This window comes from Terrapene carolina, unplaced genomic scaffold (genome assembly GCF_002925995.2).
Source record: "Terrapene carolina triunguis isolate 2854851 unplaced genomic scaffold, T_m_triunguis-2.0 Scaffold838, whole genome shotgun sequence".
Classification (NCBI taxonomy): Eukaryota; Metazoa; Chordata; order Testudines; family Emydidae; genus Terrapene; species Terrapene triunguis.
In genome coordinates, this window is record NW_020665189.1 from 18,044,868 (window position 1) to 18,062,789 (window position 17,922).

Consider the following 17,922-nt stretch of genomic DNA (forward strand, 5'->3'; position numbering starts at 1 on the left):
TAAGAACATGGTATAAGCTTCAACTTGCCAGCTTGTTTCTGGGATCCAGACCTTCCATGTCTAGCTTCAGATAAAGACCTTTTTTTTTTCCCCACGGGGGAGTTGTGAAGGATGGAAAGTAGGCCTTTCTGATGGCAACCTGAATGCAGTATAAAATTGCAATGAATGTGTATAACTGAAAAATGTTTAGACTTTGATTAAACCAGTTTGAGTGTTGAAAAATAATACTTCTAGTGCAGGATGTTGAAGGGAAGTCACTTTAATCACAGCTGACTAGTTCCATATTGAAAGAGAATGCATCCATGTGAGTGATTTAGGGCTTCTATATATATATATATGTTGGGAAAACTTTCACCAGTGTAACAAAATGTATTTAAAATTGATCTAATTATATTGGCGCAAACCAGGGCCACCCAGAGGATTCAGGGAGCCTGGGGCAAAGCAATTTTGAGGGCCCCTTCCATAAGAAAAATTGCAATACTATACAATACTATATTCTCGTGGGGGCGCCTGCGGGCCCTAGGGCAAATTGCCCCCACTTGCTTCCCCCCTCTTTCCCACGGGCGGCCCTGGGAAAAATAAACCTTCCGCATCTCGGCACAAACCCAGTTTTGAGAAAACTTCTTTACAAGGTATCACTGGTTCTCAGCATCAGCTAGTGCTAAAAGGCACTAAAGCTCATTAGAAGGGTTGGACAAATATTTTCTGTCAAAACTTTTTTGGATCGAAAACTAGGGGTTTTTAAAAAGCAGAAAAAATCACGGACCATGTCTGCTTTCCTTCAAAATTTGTTGTGGTTTTTCTAATTAAAAAGCTGAAATTAGTCTGCCAAAACCTGAATATGGTTTGGGGTTTCAGAAGTGTGTGGCCGAATATTTGCTGCTTGTTGTGTTTGATTGTTAAAAGAAACAATAAAAAAAATTCTGCTTAAAAAAAATCCAAAACTTTTGAACCACCTCAGCTTGTGACCAAACGCCTGAGCCCATTCAGTCAGAGATTTTTCCAGGTTTCTGATAGTCTGCTGGCTTCCTTGACTCATATCTGTCTCCATAACTTTGGGTTCATTTAGGTTAGAACATAAGAATGGCCATACTGGGTCAGACCTAAGGTCCATCCAGCCCAGTATCCTGTCTACCGACAATGGCCAGTGCCAAGTACCCCAGAGGGAGTGAACTTAACAGGTAATGATCAAGTGATCTCTCTCCTGCCATCCATCTCCATCCACCCTCTGACAAACAGAGGCTAGGGACACCATTCCTTACCCATCCTGGCTAAGAGCCATTAATGGACTTAACCTCCATGCATTTATCTGTTTCCTAGAGACTGGCTCCATGGGGTCCCTCACAAACTGGAGACGGTTATTGTGGGTTTCTCTTTAGTATAGCTTATGTACATACTCCACGAACTGAGCATTTGTTCCAGAATCTGGGATGAGCCTATGTTGTGAAAACTGAAATGCTCAAAATAGCACATGCATGTGAATGGACACAGGGTACTAAAATTAAATTAACCCAGGGGGTCTCAAACTGGGAGTCAGGACCCCTCAGGGGGGTCACGAGGTTATTACTGGGGGTCGCGAGCTGCCAGCCTCCACCTCAAACCCCGCTTTGCCTCCAGCATTTATAATAGTGTTAAATATATTAAAAAAAAGTATTTTTAATTTATAAGGGGGGTCGCACTCAGAGGTTTGCTATGTGAAAGGGGTCACCAGTACAAAAGTTTGAGAACCACTGAATTAACCCCTCTGAAGCCTCAGGGAATGCGGGGGGGGGGCGGGTCCTCCCTTGGTAGGGTTGGGAAGGAGGTAGGTGGTGTAGGATATTGCTCTTCTCATGTGATCCCTCCCCCAGTGGCTAATTTTAAATGAAGCTACCCTCCCCTGACATGAATCTCCCTATGGCACTGAAATTAAATATAGACTATAATTTGGCATTTGGGAAGTGAAATGGACAGCAGCCGTAACGGAAAAGCTAACCGCTTGGCTCTTCTGCAAGCCTCAAACTGCTGAATGAGCTTTAGGGTAGAGAAGGCTGTGCCTCCCAAACAGCCTGTTCCTGCCCCCTATCCGACCCCCACCCACTTCCTGCCCCCTGACTGCCTGCCCCGCTCAGAATCCTCGACCCATCCTGTTCCTTGTCCCCTCACTGTCCCCCAGAAACTCCCCCCAACCACCACGCCGGGACCCCACCCCTGCTCCCTGTCCCCTAACTGCCCCGACCCCATCCACCCCCCTGCCGAGTCCTGACAGACCCCCAGAACGCCCACGATCCAACCCCCCCGTTCCCTGACCACCCCCCCCAACCTCTGCCCCCTCCCTGTCCCTTATCCACACCCCCGGCTCCCCCCTCACCCGGATCCTCAGCACGCCGCATCCAGGAGCATCCCTGGACAGCGCTGCAGCGTGGCTCCGGCGGGGCCTGAGCTCCCTGCTCAGAGCCGTGTGGTAAGGGGGCGAGGCTGCGAGCTCCAGTGGGGCCTGAGCTCCCGCTGCTTGGCCCGGAACTCGCAGCCCTGCCCTCTTACCATGCGTCTCTGAGCGGGGAGGAGCTCAGGCCCCGCCAGAGCCAGGGAGAGGAGCCTCAGCCATTCTCGTGGGGGCCCCTGTGGACCCCGGGGCCTGGGGCAAATTGCCCCACTTGCCCCCCCCCCCCGGGCGGCCCTGGCGCAAACCTCTGTTTTAAAGCTTTTCAATTGATTCAGGTTTCCAAGCGTGAACCAGACCTAAATCTGGCAGTGACTAACTTTTGTGGTAAATTATTTTAGGACATTTCTCCACTGCAGAGTTAATTGGGCTCATTGGTATCTGGTTTAGTATAGCCTGGGTGCGAGCAGCCACGCTGCAAAGCAATTACCTGAGTTTTGTGTCCTTGCTGTTGCCCAAGCTTTAGACTATACCTCCAGATGAGCCATCAGCCCTGGCTGAAATGCGAGAGAGAGGGGGGATTTGTGTTTGAAGGGTAGGGGAATTAAGGATAAAACATGAGTGAGAGCCAGAGATAACTCTGAAGTGAAAACATACCTTAAAAGTTGGTGTGTAGAAGGGAAATGACAAGATTTTTTTTTTTAAAAACTTCTTTAGCCCCTGTGAAAGCCTGAAAGGGAGTGATTTTTCTTTTTAAAAGAAGTAAATTAAATTGGCATTAGTAATACAGGTCTTGTCGGCAGTGAGACTTTGGTGATGCAAGTATTTGCTCTAATCACTAGGCAACACAACTTCAAAAGTAACACTGAAGCAATTTATACTTTTTAAGGTGTATTTATATGTGTGTGCATATTTAAAAAAAACACATGGGCATATGCCTAGTGGTGGTGTTAGTCTTGGTAGCACGGTAGAATTTTTCTGTTTCGGGCACTTGTATAAACCTTTCTGAATATTTGTAATTTTAAGTCTCCACTTGTCCATTCCAGTGAAATTGGTGGTAATCTCTTCATTGCTCCCTTTTTAGTTCTACTAGGATCTATTGAATCATTACCATGACGGGGGTGCCTTGCAAGGCATATGACAGACGTTGAGGGAGGGTATTATGGTCTTGTCTTTAAGCTTGTAATTTGACCTAACATAGCAGTTGGAGTTTTGCACTTCTCTCATTTAGGTGGCCAGCATTGCAGAAGGGACTAAGAATACTTTGGTACCTACTTGGTTAGAGACCCATGGAGTGTCAACGCTGCTGGAAAAGAAAACAGTAGGGACATATTTGCACTAGAAAGAGCTGAAATTCTGGCTAAAATGATATACAGGCACTCATCTTCAACACATAATTAATTAAAAGAATGGGTTAAGTGCATGTGTTAGTTGATTTCTTAAAGCCAGTTTTTACTTGACAGTAACATGAGTTTCCTGATAGGTCTCGCTATATACTATAGCATGCTCAGAAATTGAGGTGTTTTCCTGTCCCTTTCCATGAGAAATCTGGGAGAATCTGAGTTTTTAAACAAAGATATTGAATAAATGGATGTCAATGTTGGCTAAAACCCCAACATTACCAGAAAGTCATTTGTCAATAGACAAGTGACGGGTGTATTTTGAACAGGTTAGTTTTTATATGGACTCCATTATATACCCAATCATTAAGAGTATACATTTTAAATTAGACTATTATTTAAAGCAGTTACATTTTGAGTTAGCACTATAGCTACTGCCCTGTTCTCTCTATTTAAATAGCAGATGCTTAGGTTCAGAACAGTTTTTTCCCCAAAAAGATAACTTGCTATAGAAATGGCTTGTTTTTTCCAGTATATATTTCTATTATCTGAAAAGTTAAATGTTACAGTTCGTAGTTTAGCAGATTGCTTTGCTTAGATACATGCTTATCTTGGATTTTTTGTTCACTTCTGAAACCCTGTGCAGTACAAAACTCTTAAAATAGGAGCAGATTCTCTTTTCATATTGAAATACAGTTTTCCTACAGAATGCAATTGCATCTCCCAGGATGTGCTGCCAAGCTTTCTGCTATATAAAAATGCTAATGAATTCCAACATCTGCTTCTATAAGATCCTGAACAAATGTTCAATAGATAAATTATTGTTAAGCAGATGCAGTCATCTAATTCAAGATGGCTGTAAAGATGGGGTTACTTAGTTTTAAGGCAGAAAGCAAATTCTAAATCAGAGAAAAGTAGATGGATGGTTAAACTCAAGGAGCAAGTTGTTTAGCCCACTTGTTTATTTTTTGTTTTTTTTTTTTTAAAAGGCCTCTGGTGTCTTGAGACTTCTCTGGAAGTATATTAGTGCGTTCTTAATTTATCTGCACTTGTGCTTCAGGGAGCTGCCTTTGTGTATCCAAAGGAAGAACCGAGTTGTGGGTCTTGCTGATATTTGATCTCTGAACCAAATTTTAAATCTCTTGTCTAACCATATCCTAAGGCTTTCCTGATCGTGGGGTTGATGTGCACTCCTTTAGCTACTGAGAGCTGTTTGAATAATAGAATAAAAATGTAGGGATTTATCAGAGGGAAGATAGGAGAACAAATAGAGAGGTCTTGTTCTTTCCCATTTCTCATTGCACTTCGTATCCTCTTATTTTGCATTATATTTTATAGGCTCTTCTTTTTATAAACCTCTTTATGTTTATGGTGACTGATTTTAGGTCAGGTTTTTCTATTTAAACTTACAACCATCTGAGCCTGAGCTGCACTGCAAAAACTACCCATTGCTGATGACAAGACTCAGCACTGGGTAAGCTGAATATTGGATAACAGCAGCGAAGGGTATACAAGGGCCAATGGTGTTCAGCACTGTTCTAAAAAACATGCTTTAAATCTGCTTGGGTTTATTTGGATGGATTTTGGGGAAGAGGAATTTACTCAGGCTTTTTCTCCCTCCCTTTCAAATTTCTTACTGCTTTTTTTAAAGCACTTTTATTATTTATCTGCCACAATCATCTCTACTGAAGTAGCACCCAAGGACCCACCCAGGGATTTGGGTCCCATTGTGCTAGGCATTTTATGGAGATGTGCTAATTAAAAATAAATTGCACAGATTTTTATTTTGTAAATTTATCTTAATACCACATAGAAGAATCTTATAAATGTTCTGTGCTATGGAAACAAGCTCCTTTTGAGATCTTGCAGGGAAAATATTACTCAATTGCAAATCAACTTCACTTTTTTTTTTTTTAATTTATTTTTTTGGTCTGACTCTGTTCCTAAACCTTGGAATGTGATAGAAGTCCTCATGGGGAGGTGGGCTTGTCCTTTGGTAGGGTTACCATTCGTCCTGATTCTGCCGGACATGTCCGGCTTTTTTGAGTTAAAAATAGCGTCCGGGGGGAATTTTTAAATGTCCGGATTTCCCCCCCATGCAGAGCGCACGTGGCTGACAGGGCAGCCGGCCGGATCGTGCCACTTGCACGGGGCTCTGACAGCCAGAGCCCCTCCTCCGCTTCCCCCTCCTCTCCCCTGCAACTTGAGACCACTCCCCTCCTCTCTCTCTCTCCCTCCCTCCCCCTCCCTGCATTCGCAGATTGCCGGCCGGCCGCCGTTCGCCTCGGGCCTCCGGCAGTCTGGAGCTCCTCCCTCTGTTCCCCCCTCCCCTGCTGCCGAGCGTGCTGCTCTGCAGCACTCTGTTCTGAGCGGCACGGTAAGGGGGCCAGGGGGGTCGGAGAAGGGGCAGGGAGGTTCTGGGGGGGGCAGTCAAGAGACAGGGAGCAGGGTTGGATGGGTCGGGAGTTCGGGGGGGGCTGTCTGGGGTTTGGGGGTGTAAGGTTTTGGGCAGTAAGGGTACAGGTAGGGGGTAGAGTCCTAGGGGGGCAGTTAGGGTGGGGTGGGTCTCAGGAGGGGGCAGTTAGGGGACAAGGAACAGGGAGGCTTAGGTAGGGGGTGGGGTTCTGGAGGGCAGTTAGGAGCAGGGGTCCCAGGAGGGGGCAGTCAGGGGACAGGGAGCAGAGGGGTTTAGATGGGTCGGGAGTTCTGGGGGGGGCTGTCAGGGGGTGGGGAGTGGTTGGATGGTGCGTGGGAGTCCCTGGTGTCTGTCTGGGGCTGGGGGTGTGGATAAGGGTTGAAGCAGTCAGGGGACAGGTAGGGGGTAGAGTCCTAGGGGGCCAGTTAGGATGGGGGGAGGTTCTCAGGAGGGGGCAGTCAGGGGACAGGTAGGGGATAGGATCCTAGGGGGCCAGTTAGGATGGGGGGAAGGTCTCAGGAGGGGGCAGTTAGGGGACAAGGAGTGGGGGGGAGGGTTGGGGGTTCTGAGGGGGGGCGGGAAGTGGGAGGGAGTGGAAGGGGCAGGGGCGGGGCTAGGGCAGGACGGGGGCGGGGCTCCTCCCATCCTCTTTTTTGATTGTTGAAATATGGTAACCCTACCTTTGGGAGATTCGTTTATGATTCCAATACCTTTGGCTGTGTCAGTTTCACTAAGTCTTTAAGGAAAGACAGCATTGGTGATACAACTTCATAATAGTGCAAGCGTGTACCCATCTCTGTAAAGTTTGCTATTGTCCTAAGTTGTGTGGGCCTGCTTGACTTGCATGTATCTAGTGTTGGTATTTGGCATATTAGAGTTGCTCTTAAAGACAAGGAAGCTTAGGTTGAAAGATACCTTTATATTCACATGGCAAGACTTGATCAGACCTCACTTCCTGCCTTTTTCCCTTGCCCCAGTAAATACTTCCGGAGCTCATAGTTCACCGTACACCAGAGTTGCACACCTTTGTCTTGCACAGATAGACAAAATACAGTGTTTGCACAGACCCTTGCAAGTCTGCATATACACCCCCTGATGAGTTTTGGGTTTAAGTCCACAAAACTCTGGCTAGCCCCACTAGAAGAGCAGGTTCCCCATGCTGCATGATGGATCTGTGAATTCTACATGCTTACTAATGCACAACTAGCATCAGGATCCTTTGAATCTAGGTGACCTTGGGCTGAGTTGTTGTTGTTGGGTTTTTTGGTTTTGGTTTTTTTTTGAGTCAATTTTGAAATCCATCTTTTTATTTTTATAATATTTATTTATTTATTTATTAGGCAAATTTGAAGAAAAGGAGGACCGCGTTCCAAAGCTGGAGCAGTTAAATAACTTGGCTTACATGTGCAATGTGAACGTGGTGCTAAACAAAAAAGACCTGCTCAAGATGGAACTACTACTCTTGGAAAACTTCAACTGGAATCTCTGCCTGCCGACTCCAGCACACTACATTGACTACTACCTCTTCGCCTCTGTTGGCGAGAAGGACCTTCACAATGGCTGGCCCATCACATCCCTGACCAAAGTCAAAGCTTTCATGGAAAAATATGCTTACTACTTCCTTGATTTCTCAGTGCAAGGTAATATCTCAGTCCAACTGTGAGAGGTGGGGTCTGTAGAGGTTTACCCTTGGGTAGTCTTCCAGTGGGCTAATGTCAAAAATCCATAGCAGACAAATGCTTTTAAAACGGGCACAACGTAGGTGCAATAAAAATACCTGCAAAGAGCAATATCTTTCCTCTGTATTGCTATGGACTGCAAATGGCGCAAATTATCAAAGGCACTTCTGGGGGAAGAACCCTTCTCCTAGAAGAGTCCTTATGGCTCTCTTTGCAAGCATCTGAAAGCAGGTTGGAATTGCCCAGCCCTAGAACTTTTCTGCAATGCCCCTAAGTAAGTCACTAGAAATGGGGGCTGTGGATTTTTACTTCCTTTCTGAGGATGAGAAGTTATGGAGAGCTGCTAAAAAGCCAAATGGGCTCACCGTCTTGGCTGTGGCAAGATTTGAACTAAGGTGTATTTTCGATTCTTGAAAAATTGGGTTAAGGTTTAAGTGGCCCAACCTTGTTCTAGTTGAGACCCTTCCTAGAAACTTGATTAGGAGTCCGAGAATGCATTCAACTTGCATGAAATGGAACAGATCAGAATGGCTTGTAGGGGATAGAAGCCCACAGCAGGGTCATAGTTTGAAATACAGGCGAGTCTCATCTTGCGCGCATTTAACATGCACGAATTCAGCTTTGCGCGGTCGGCAAAAACAAAAAAAGGAGAAAAATAACAATTTAAATACTGTACCTGTAGTGCGGGCGAGTCCGCCCGCCATTACACTCAATGTAATTTTGACTACGCGATTTTCGCTTTACGCGCTGACAGCGGAACGTAACCCCAGCGTAAGATGAGTCGCCTGTATTCCATCCTGATTTGTGGAGGCTTTTGCTGGGCACAAAATGCCACTCTTAGGCCTCTGTATCATATATAAAGACTTAATTGTCCACTTCTGTGGGCATTTGGCCTATAAGTTTAACTTGATCCACCTTGCTGCATGTGCACAGAGTGAATGGAACTCCGAGTGAATGGTGATCGGTCAAAGCGTAATATTATTTTTAAAATTTCTTTAGATTATGCTTTCCTCAACTTTCGACCATCTCTGATTGCTGCTGCTTGTGTGTGCGCCTCACGCATCTGTATGCAGATTTCTCCCTCCTGGACCACACAGCTCCAGCTGCTAACGTGTTATTCCTGGGAGCATCTTACCCAATGTATCGAAATGATGCTAATGTAAGACTGCTGGACCAAAGTAACCTATTCCTCAAACTCTTAATAGACTTTCTATTACTCTCCAAAAATGTAGAGCTGAAAAGACTCCAAATGGCATTTAGTTTAGCAGTAATCAAGATCACATGAGATTAGTACATCTCAGCCCATATCAGCAAAGTTGGGGATTGGCAATCTTTCTAAATATTGGTGCAGTGGTAGCATATGAATCCATTGCATCAACCAGAATGGTAATTTATTCATGCAATTGGGTGGTTAGGCCGCACAAAATTTGACTTCCACTATAGCTTCTGTGTAAGTAGCTATCCATCCTTTGCGATGTTATAACACTTTTAGTGTATGAAGTATTGCTGTAAAGTGATAGCAATATTCCCCTTACAGCAAAGACATTCCAGAACTATTCATTCTCTCTCTCACCCCTTACCCCTACCCCCAGTAGAAGAGGTTGCTTGTCCTGTTGTGATAGGCTGGGCCGCTGTCATGATCTATGTGGATGCAGGCAAGTCCTGCTAGCAGAGACTGGAAAGGATTCCCTTATTGGTTCTATGCATTTATGGGGTCTTGACACACAATATGGCTGCACGTTTTAAAAGATCTCTTCACGCTGTAGACAGACTGTACCCCAAAATGCCCACTGAATGTTTTAATTGTTCAGAATGGCCGTTAGTAGATAGAAATGGTAAATCTATTCAAAGTGCCGACAGGTGAAATATGAACATTATTGAGCACAATAAGTTCTTTTTATCTCTGACCTGTGCAGGCTAACGAGCACCCAAATCCTACGCCCATTAGGGTCAATGGGAAAACATGTACTGACCATGTAGGAACAGGCTGGCAAGGGGACAACTGAAAATCAATTTGTAGAAACTCCTCAGATATTTAAACCCATTCTGATAGCTTGCATTTGCTTGACAACGCTGTGCTTTAATTTTTGTTTTCTCTAGATATTATGAGAATGATGTCAAAGAAGCCAGCAAGGTGAAAAAACAAATAACATTGCAGCAGCAAGTAGTGGGAAGTGTGAACCACCAAACCACAACTCAGGTCCTGTTTCAGCAATCCAGTTATCACCCACTAGCCCAGCACTCAACTGCCCTTTCCCAGTTCCAGTCTCCAGTGCAGGATTTGTGCTCTGCTTACCGTGACTCCTTGCAGGCCCACAGGCCCAGCAGCCTACTCTCTGGGAGTGCTAGCACCTCACTGCATTCTTACTCTGCTCTGCAGGCCAGCCTTCAACCTTCTGTGCAGACTCTGCCCATCCAAGGACCTATCACGATGCAGGTAGCTATAGCAACAGAACCTAGACACTGCATCTCCATGGCCTATGGCAGCAGCTATTTCAGTGGACATCACACCTACACAGCCAGATGTTTTGACAGATGACGGTCTAGAAAAATGGTGATGTGAGTAAAGTCTGAACAAAAGGCCCCATGGGATGTGAGCCAATTGCATATTTGCAGCGAAAAACACACAAAGGAACAGAATCTTTACAACTAGTCGATTCCGAAGACGTTTGCTCTTGAGACCTTTTTTAATGTGGGTGCCATTCCTGCAAAGATTGAGGTGTTGTCTTTTAATGAGACTGAGAAAAACAGAAATGCAATAACATGCATCACTTTAGGTTGTCACTTTGAAAAGCATCTTGTGTAAGAAGTTACACCCTATGGGGCTTACTAGCTTTGTCTTCCATACAGCAGGCTCCAATGAATCACAAATGCTAAGGCTTGTGATTTAAAGGGTTATTTTGAGCAGGAATGCCTGGAGGGACTTCTGGTCCATAATATCCTCCAATAAGAATGTTATTTGAAAGTGGCATTTATCCAAAGGTCTCTCTGATGGCAGCTTATTCCACTGGAAACTACCACTAAAAATGATGATACAGAAGCTTCTTGATGCTATCTGGATGAACAATCCCAGTCTGGGCAAAATCTCTCTGTAAAATGATGCTTTCCCTTTCCTTGACCTGGAGTGAAAGCAACCCAGATGACCATCAAATCCTCTTTGCCTTAAAAGTCCTCTTGGATTTGGGTGCTGTGCCACTGAACAAAACCTCTTTCTGCCTTCATGTAAAAAAAACCTCAATCTTAAATCACCTTTAGGATTTTTAAGATGCTGCTGCCTTATGTGACTGGATATAATTTGTTTAGTAAAAATGTTTACAAGCTACATCAGGGATCTAATATTACTTGAAGAAAACCCCTTGGAAGAAAATTCTTATATATACACTGAAGGGGTTCACTGCCTTCAGTTATTTTTGAGGATTAATGTCTTGTGGTCAAAGTGAAGTTTAGGACTGAAGAACTTGTACTAATGAGGAGGAGGTGGAGATTATGCCTTTATTCTAAGACTGCAATGTTAGGCTGCACAGAACTTTGGTCTTTAAATTCCATCTTGGAGCATTCTAGCAAAACTGGGTTAAGGGTACTGAAATGAGAATACCTGCTACCATGTATCCAAAGGATTATGTTTTTAAAATCATTTTGAGCTGGAACATCCTGTGTTTGGTCAAAAATTCTATGTAGGATTTGTGTAGTAATGTAGATAGTTACAAGTAACATGGAGACTTTTACCTGGGTGTAGAACACTCACTTGCTATGCAACCACCATTCCGTAGTTGCTGGAAGCCAGTATTGTTGTTTTTTTTAAAGGTTCTCAGGACAGCAGTCTAGACAATGTGCAATATGCTTTTACTCTGATTTGTGGCAAATGCTGTGTTGTTGTTTTTTTTAACTATCACGTTAGGCAGTGCTCTTTAAGTTATATCTTTAGAGAATTTAGTTTTTTAAGGGAAATGTTGGGGTGGCAGGAAAATCTCTCTCAAAAATAACCTGTCTGCTAACATTTGTTTTAATAATGAGGGTCTCCTTAAAAATATTGCATATTGTAATTTTGTGTCACACATTAAGATGACCGTGTCCTTAGCAGAACAGGCTAGGAAAGTTTAAACTCTATTTCATTTTTTAATTAAAAAAAAAAAAAACTACAAATCCTAACAAAACTGAAGAGGCAATGCCTTACAGAAATTAGTTTAGCAACTTAGAGAATTTAGTTCCCTTTTTTTATTCTGTTGTTTGTGTATTTATATGGAACTTATTTCCACAAGGTTTTAGTGTATCTTTTAATGACTGTTATAGTCATTCGGCCATTCAGCAGATTGTAAAGACCCTCTTAAACATGTGGGGAATATTGTGGTACTAGGGCATTTCTGACTGTGGAATCCATGTGTTTTTTCGTAACCTCTATAGAACAGGTCATGTGAAGTCTTGTGTTTGACAGTCTGCAGTCACTCTTTAGTGACCATTTCCACGGCTAGCTTGATGAAGATTATCCAATAAACAAAAGACCTGCATCTGACATACTTATTTGTTAATACTGTCTGTGTTCTTACAGTATATTTCTCTGAAAAAGGGCCAGTGAACTTCTGCCTTGCACAAAGTAATCCCTTGGTCCAGTATCGGTGTATAGAAGCTATAGCTGTCAACAGTGTTTCCTGGGACACAACACAAAAGTACTCTTGACAAGTGTGATACACAGGATGAATTAACAAATGGTATTTCCATGGTTTGGGAAAGCTACACAGGAAGGCTTTGCAAAAAAGGAATTGTAAAAGATCAGGGAGGTGCTACTCACTGCCTGGGAAGTGAGGAACTATTCCATGCGTAAGATGTAGCATCATACAAGGAAGCAAGAAGTGAATCAGGGAAGCAATCTAAGGAGCAATTAGAAATGATGCAGCAGGACTGAGGGCATGTGGTGAAATGACAGTTTATGATGATGTGATCAATATATTTCTTGGGCATCCTATCACACTGCTTATGTGATTTTAATTCTAAATTGGAGAGAATGCCTCTGCAATTTCTTAATTTCCTTCATGGTCACTTTTCTCTATACATGTCCTTTCCCTGGGTTCTCTCAATTCTGCTGTTTGTGTCCTGTGCATAGGATGAGCACCAAAACAAATCTCTGAAAGAAGCATATAGAGATTTCTCGGAATAGATTAGCTAAAAAGCCCAACGTTGCCTCTTGTTTTGGGAGAACATACCTTCTGCAATGCCTCTGAATGCTGGCAGGAGTTTCACTTTAATTTCCTGGCTAGTGTACATTTAAGCCACACCTAATTTTGTGTGTGAATTTCCTTTAGTCTTTAATGAAAATATGCCACCTCTGGGAGTAGCTAAAGTAGGAAAGCTCAGACAACTGTAATGTAACTGTAAACCTGATTCTATCATTATGGCACTTAAAGGGACTTACATGGGTGCACAAAAAGCTGGGTGAGTTTTTAAAGCTTAATGGATGTAATAACTCTTTCAAAGCCCACACTTGTGCCATTTAGTGCAGTCAGTCACAGCCTATCCAAGCACTAAAATACTCACACAAGCTGATAAAGTCATAACTTCCAAGCATATATCACATAAAGGGTAGCAGCTAAGCTTGCTGTAAATGCCAACTCAAAAGGGCTTTGGATATGAATAGAAAGTGATAACTTGGGTCACAAAACAGGAATTTTTTAAAATTTCACTGGTAATTTTTTAAAAGATAGAAGTGGGTTGCAAAATTAGCTGAGAAAATGCAAAAGCTATTTTTTCTTAACACTTGAGTCTTGATATGGTGTATATGGGGGAAAAGCGTTCCAGTGATTAGCAAGCCTGGAAGACTACAATGAGTTCGCTAATCAAGGTCTTTATGCTTTAGAGCCAAAAGAGAAAACTAAATAAGGAATGTCTATAATATCTAATGTTTTGAGATATAATGGCCTTGACTATTCCCCAGAGCTTGATCTCTCTGTTCTAGCCACTGTCCAAAATACTTCAAATAAAGTTATTTACAGTTAAAAGTTTAGTACTCCTGGATCAAAGATAAATTAATGCTGAGGGTTTGATGAACATTACCAGCAGATATTAAGGGCTATGGCTTTATTGTGAGCTTGAACATGATGGCATTTTTGCTTAATAAGTAGTCTTTGATCTGTTTTTTTTATATAAATGTCAGAATCTGTTCCTCACTGTACTTTTGGTGCTTATTGACAGCACTGTGAAGGCAAAAGGAAATAAAGATATTTCATTCATTGTCAATCACCCTTTTAAACATATAGTCAAGTCTTTAAACAACTTGCTGAAGTTGGAATATTTAAAACATCCTTGCAAAATTCTCACTGCTCCTCACTTAGGGTAAGTAATTTTTTATTTATTTATTTTATTTTGGACAGGTGAAAATCACTCTTGCTCACCTCCACCAAAGGGGCAGTAAAATATAATGTGCACAATCTTACATGGCATTTTAAGACACAGCAGGAGACATAATAAGCAAGAAACTACTTTTCCCTGAATTAACTTCTGTCTCACTCTAAGGAACATCTCCCTCTACTGCCTCCTTACCTGCCCATATATTCTTTTGAGGTTAGGTAGTAGCACTGAATTACTGTGAGTACTACCGCAGGTGTCAAATGTCTCCTTAGTGTAAAAGACAAGGTGAGGTGAGTGTCCTGCTTTAAAAAGCACTTCAATAAATCCTCAAAAATCTGCCTAATTTTCCTGGCAAATCAGACTGCCTTGCAAATTGGTCTGAGTGTCTGATCTTTTGTCAACAGGCATAAGTTTTTTGCTCCCTGACCTTTGGCAGGGCATGCACTTTCTTCAAAACCACAACTTTTGGAAATGTGGCTTTAATTCTTTGGGGGTTGAAATGCTCTGTGAGAGTTCCCAAGCAGCTCTGTCTTCATGAGACACATTTTAAAGCTAGCAAGGATCATTGTTTGGAACCATCTTGCCGGTATTTAAACTTCCAAACCCCAGTCTCCCAACTCCTTTATTAAAGCATCAGTTCTTTGCATGTTTTTAAGGTCCTTTATATCCAGCTGTTGGGACTTGTTTCGAAGCAGGTTTCTTCCCCCCTCCTCCCCCAACCCTCATGGCAGGGTTCCATCAACAGAATTGTGATTACAACACCACCATTTGGTTCCATTTACACTCTGAGACAGAGCTTTGTTTTTGAACCAGAGTGGGAGGGGGGTAACCATGTTGTAGTCAGGTCCCCAAGAAATCAAATTCAAACCTTATCACATTCCTATATGGATCCCAAGAATCAATTCCTAAGACTAAACTTTAACTTGCTCTTGCTTTTACTATTCCTCAGCATAAGCAAATGTTCTGCTTTGAATGAAAATCAACTCTCCAAACACCTTCTAAATAGTGTTGAGTGGCCTGGGCAGGACAGGATTAATATAGACATACCTGATCTTAAAAACTTTTGCCGTATAGCAATGTCAGTTAGAGGAGTGGAGGCTTTTTGTGATATTTTTATGCCAGCAGAAGCCCTACTGTGGATACAGTTACACTAGAAAACAAGTGATTTGTTGTTGCATAGCTTAGTTTGTTCAGGGAACTGATATAAGCTATACTGGCAAAAGCACATCAAGCTGTGTCAATACTAGGAGGATTTGCCAGAATAGCTATATTGGCAAACTTCTTTAGTAGAGACCACTGCCTAAACCCCTCCCCAAGCACCTTCCTATGTATCTGTGACCCTACTTCCTCACCTCTGGATTATGGGACAACCCTATTTCTGGGGCTTTGTAGCCTCTGGTGACCCTTCTACATAGCCGGGAAAACTAAGAGCTGGAGTTGAAGGCTAATTTGTCAAGCGTGGAAGTAGTTAAGGAATACAACCTCTGCCACAGCCTGCTGGCATAAAAGCAGAAGGGACTGCAGGGAAGGGAGACCAGGAGTGGTGAGTTGGGCCTTTGGAACCGCTTTAAGCCTCTGAGGACATGACTGGACAGTGAGCACTAGGCTCCTGCAGTATTAGTCATTTCCACTTCCCACTTTTGTGCAGTAACCAAGTGGGGAAATGGGAAGAGAAGAAGCTTGTGTAAATACAGGACAAAACAAACATCTGTGCTTTAGTCATGTGGCTAGATGTGATGGGGCTAACCATCTGGCTCCAGATGAAAATGTGAAAACGTCCGCACAAGAACCGAAAAAGTTCATTATCCATAATGCGCACAGTCATTTCTTAGCAACAGAACCCCCTGCCCCCAAGCATGAGTTCCAAGTGACTAGCATAGCTGAGTGTACCCGCACCACCAGCATATTGCTTCCTACAACAGGCCAGGGGCAGCTTTGGAAAAATGTTTTCTTGTCCTTAGAGCTTTGCTGGACAATAGAACATATTAATGGCCCAACCCTTCCAGTAATGAGTTGCTGTTGTCTTCGCTAAGCTTTGTCTGTTAGTGTCCCCTGCTAATTTCTGTTCTTGTGAGCTGTGGAATTTGTCTTGCAGTGGAGTATAAAATGCTCAGTTCATTCCAGACTTAAATTTTCCCTTGTCATAGTGACCCTGTGAGGTGCATGAGTGTTGTTAACCCCCATCTTGCACATACAGAAACTAAGGTAAAACGGTTACATAACTTGCCCAAGGCCAAAGAGAGCTGGAACTGGAATGGAGTTTTGCTGGTGTATGCCTGTCCTGTGTTCAGATCACTAATGACGACCAGGTAGGTGCATTCTTCCTTTCTCTCTGCTGGAGCAGCTTATAGGTTCAAGCAATACAACAGCACCTGTGTTCACAGCTACTATTGCCATCACTTTACAGTGGTAAATGTGGGAGTGGGGAGCCAGCTATATTGTTAATACTGTCCTCTTACAAATGTGACCATAATCTGTCGGCTTTCTAGGAAGCGTATAGATCTAATGGCACTTTGGGGAATGAGTAGGGGATAGATAACTCCACTATCCTAGCCAGCATGCTCTTCTTTCAAGAGTAACAAGTTGCAATGTCCAAGGCCCGAGGCCTTATTCTGCACAAAATACACTGTTTACCTGCAGTTGCCACACTGAGTCTTGGGCAATCACTTATGTCTTGGGTATGATAGGCACAGTATAATTCAAATCCTATTTTAGATTCACAAACAAAAACTTAATAGTTTAGGTTTTTGATGAGTGTGTACATCTTGGCATTTCCTAGCTGGAGAATTCTTGACTTTGCAACCTTTTAATCCTTAACTTTGTATTTCCTGTTTTGTTTTTGTTTTTTTATAGTTCATTCATGTGAGCAACCTTAACTAATGTTCACTGAAGCTTTTGTTTGTGAATGTCCTTAGTTTTTTAAATAGAAAATCTCTTATTTGAGTGCTATTTAAATAAAGCACTTATACAATGAAGACAACAAATGTGTATTATTGCCATTATCTTTGTGATGGTGCCATGCTGACCAGTATATTGAAAGTAATTAAACTGTACTCAAACAAAACATGATTTTTTTTATGCAAAATCAGTTTTACATCCACTTCTAAATGACATTTTAAAAAACCCTCAAAGTTGAATAGGGTTTCATATCTATAATTTCCTGCGCTTTTTAAAGATAACTAAGCAATTTTGATTTGGTAAGAAGCCATAAACAACGTACATGAACAATATCATCCTCAAACAGTCATAGTCTACTGATGACCACAGTTGATGGTGTTGCACCAGGCAGCAATATTCAATATTATAGCTGCTGTTCATGTAACTTTTCATGCAACACTTTTGGGGGGGAAATACCAAACAATTACTCTTTGAAAAGAAACAATGTAACATATGACAGTACAACCCCAAAAGAGCAGAGCAGAAGCTTATCCAACCCATCTGCTGTCATTATAAGGTAGGTGCATAGCTGGTTGAAAGACCATACTTGCAGTAGTTACCAAGGGTTTCCTGTCAAACTGGGAGGCACTACCTAGTGGAGTCCTGGAGGGGTCAGTCTTGGGTCTGGTGCTATTCAATACTTTCATTAATGATTTGGATAATGGAGTGGAGAGTGTGCTTATAAAACTTGCAGATGACACCAACCTGAAAGGGGTTGCAAGCACTTTGGAGGACAGGATTAGAATTCAAAAGGACCTTGACAAATTAAGGAATTGGTATGAATTCAACAAGATGAATTTCAATAAAGATAAGTGCAAAATACTTTACTTAGGACGGAAAAATCAAATG

At 42.6% G+C, this 17,922-nt stretch overlaps 1 protein-coding gene across 2 annotated transcripts in view; it reads left to right on the forward strand.

Annotated features, from left to right (window-relative positions):
• Positions 1-11,932, forward strand: part of CCNJL (cyclin J like) — a 46,015-nt gene extending 34,083 nt beyond the window's left edge. For both annotated transcript variants that reach the window (XM_026660860.1, XM_026660861.1), the window contains exons 4-6: positions 7,459-7,758; positions 8,797-8,956; positions 9,898-11,932. In XM_026660860.1, coding sequence (XP_026516645.1) covers positions 7,459-7,758; positions 8,797-8,956; positions 9,898-10,336 — 899 coding nt within the window. In that variant the 3' untranslated portion in view covers positions 10,337-11,932. The remainder of the gene's footprint in view (positions 1-7,458; positions 7,759-8,796; positions 8,957-9,897) is intronic.
• The last annotated feature ends 5,990 nt before the right edge of the window (positions 11,933-17,922 follow it).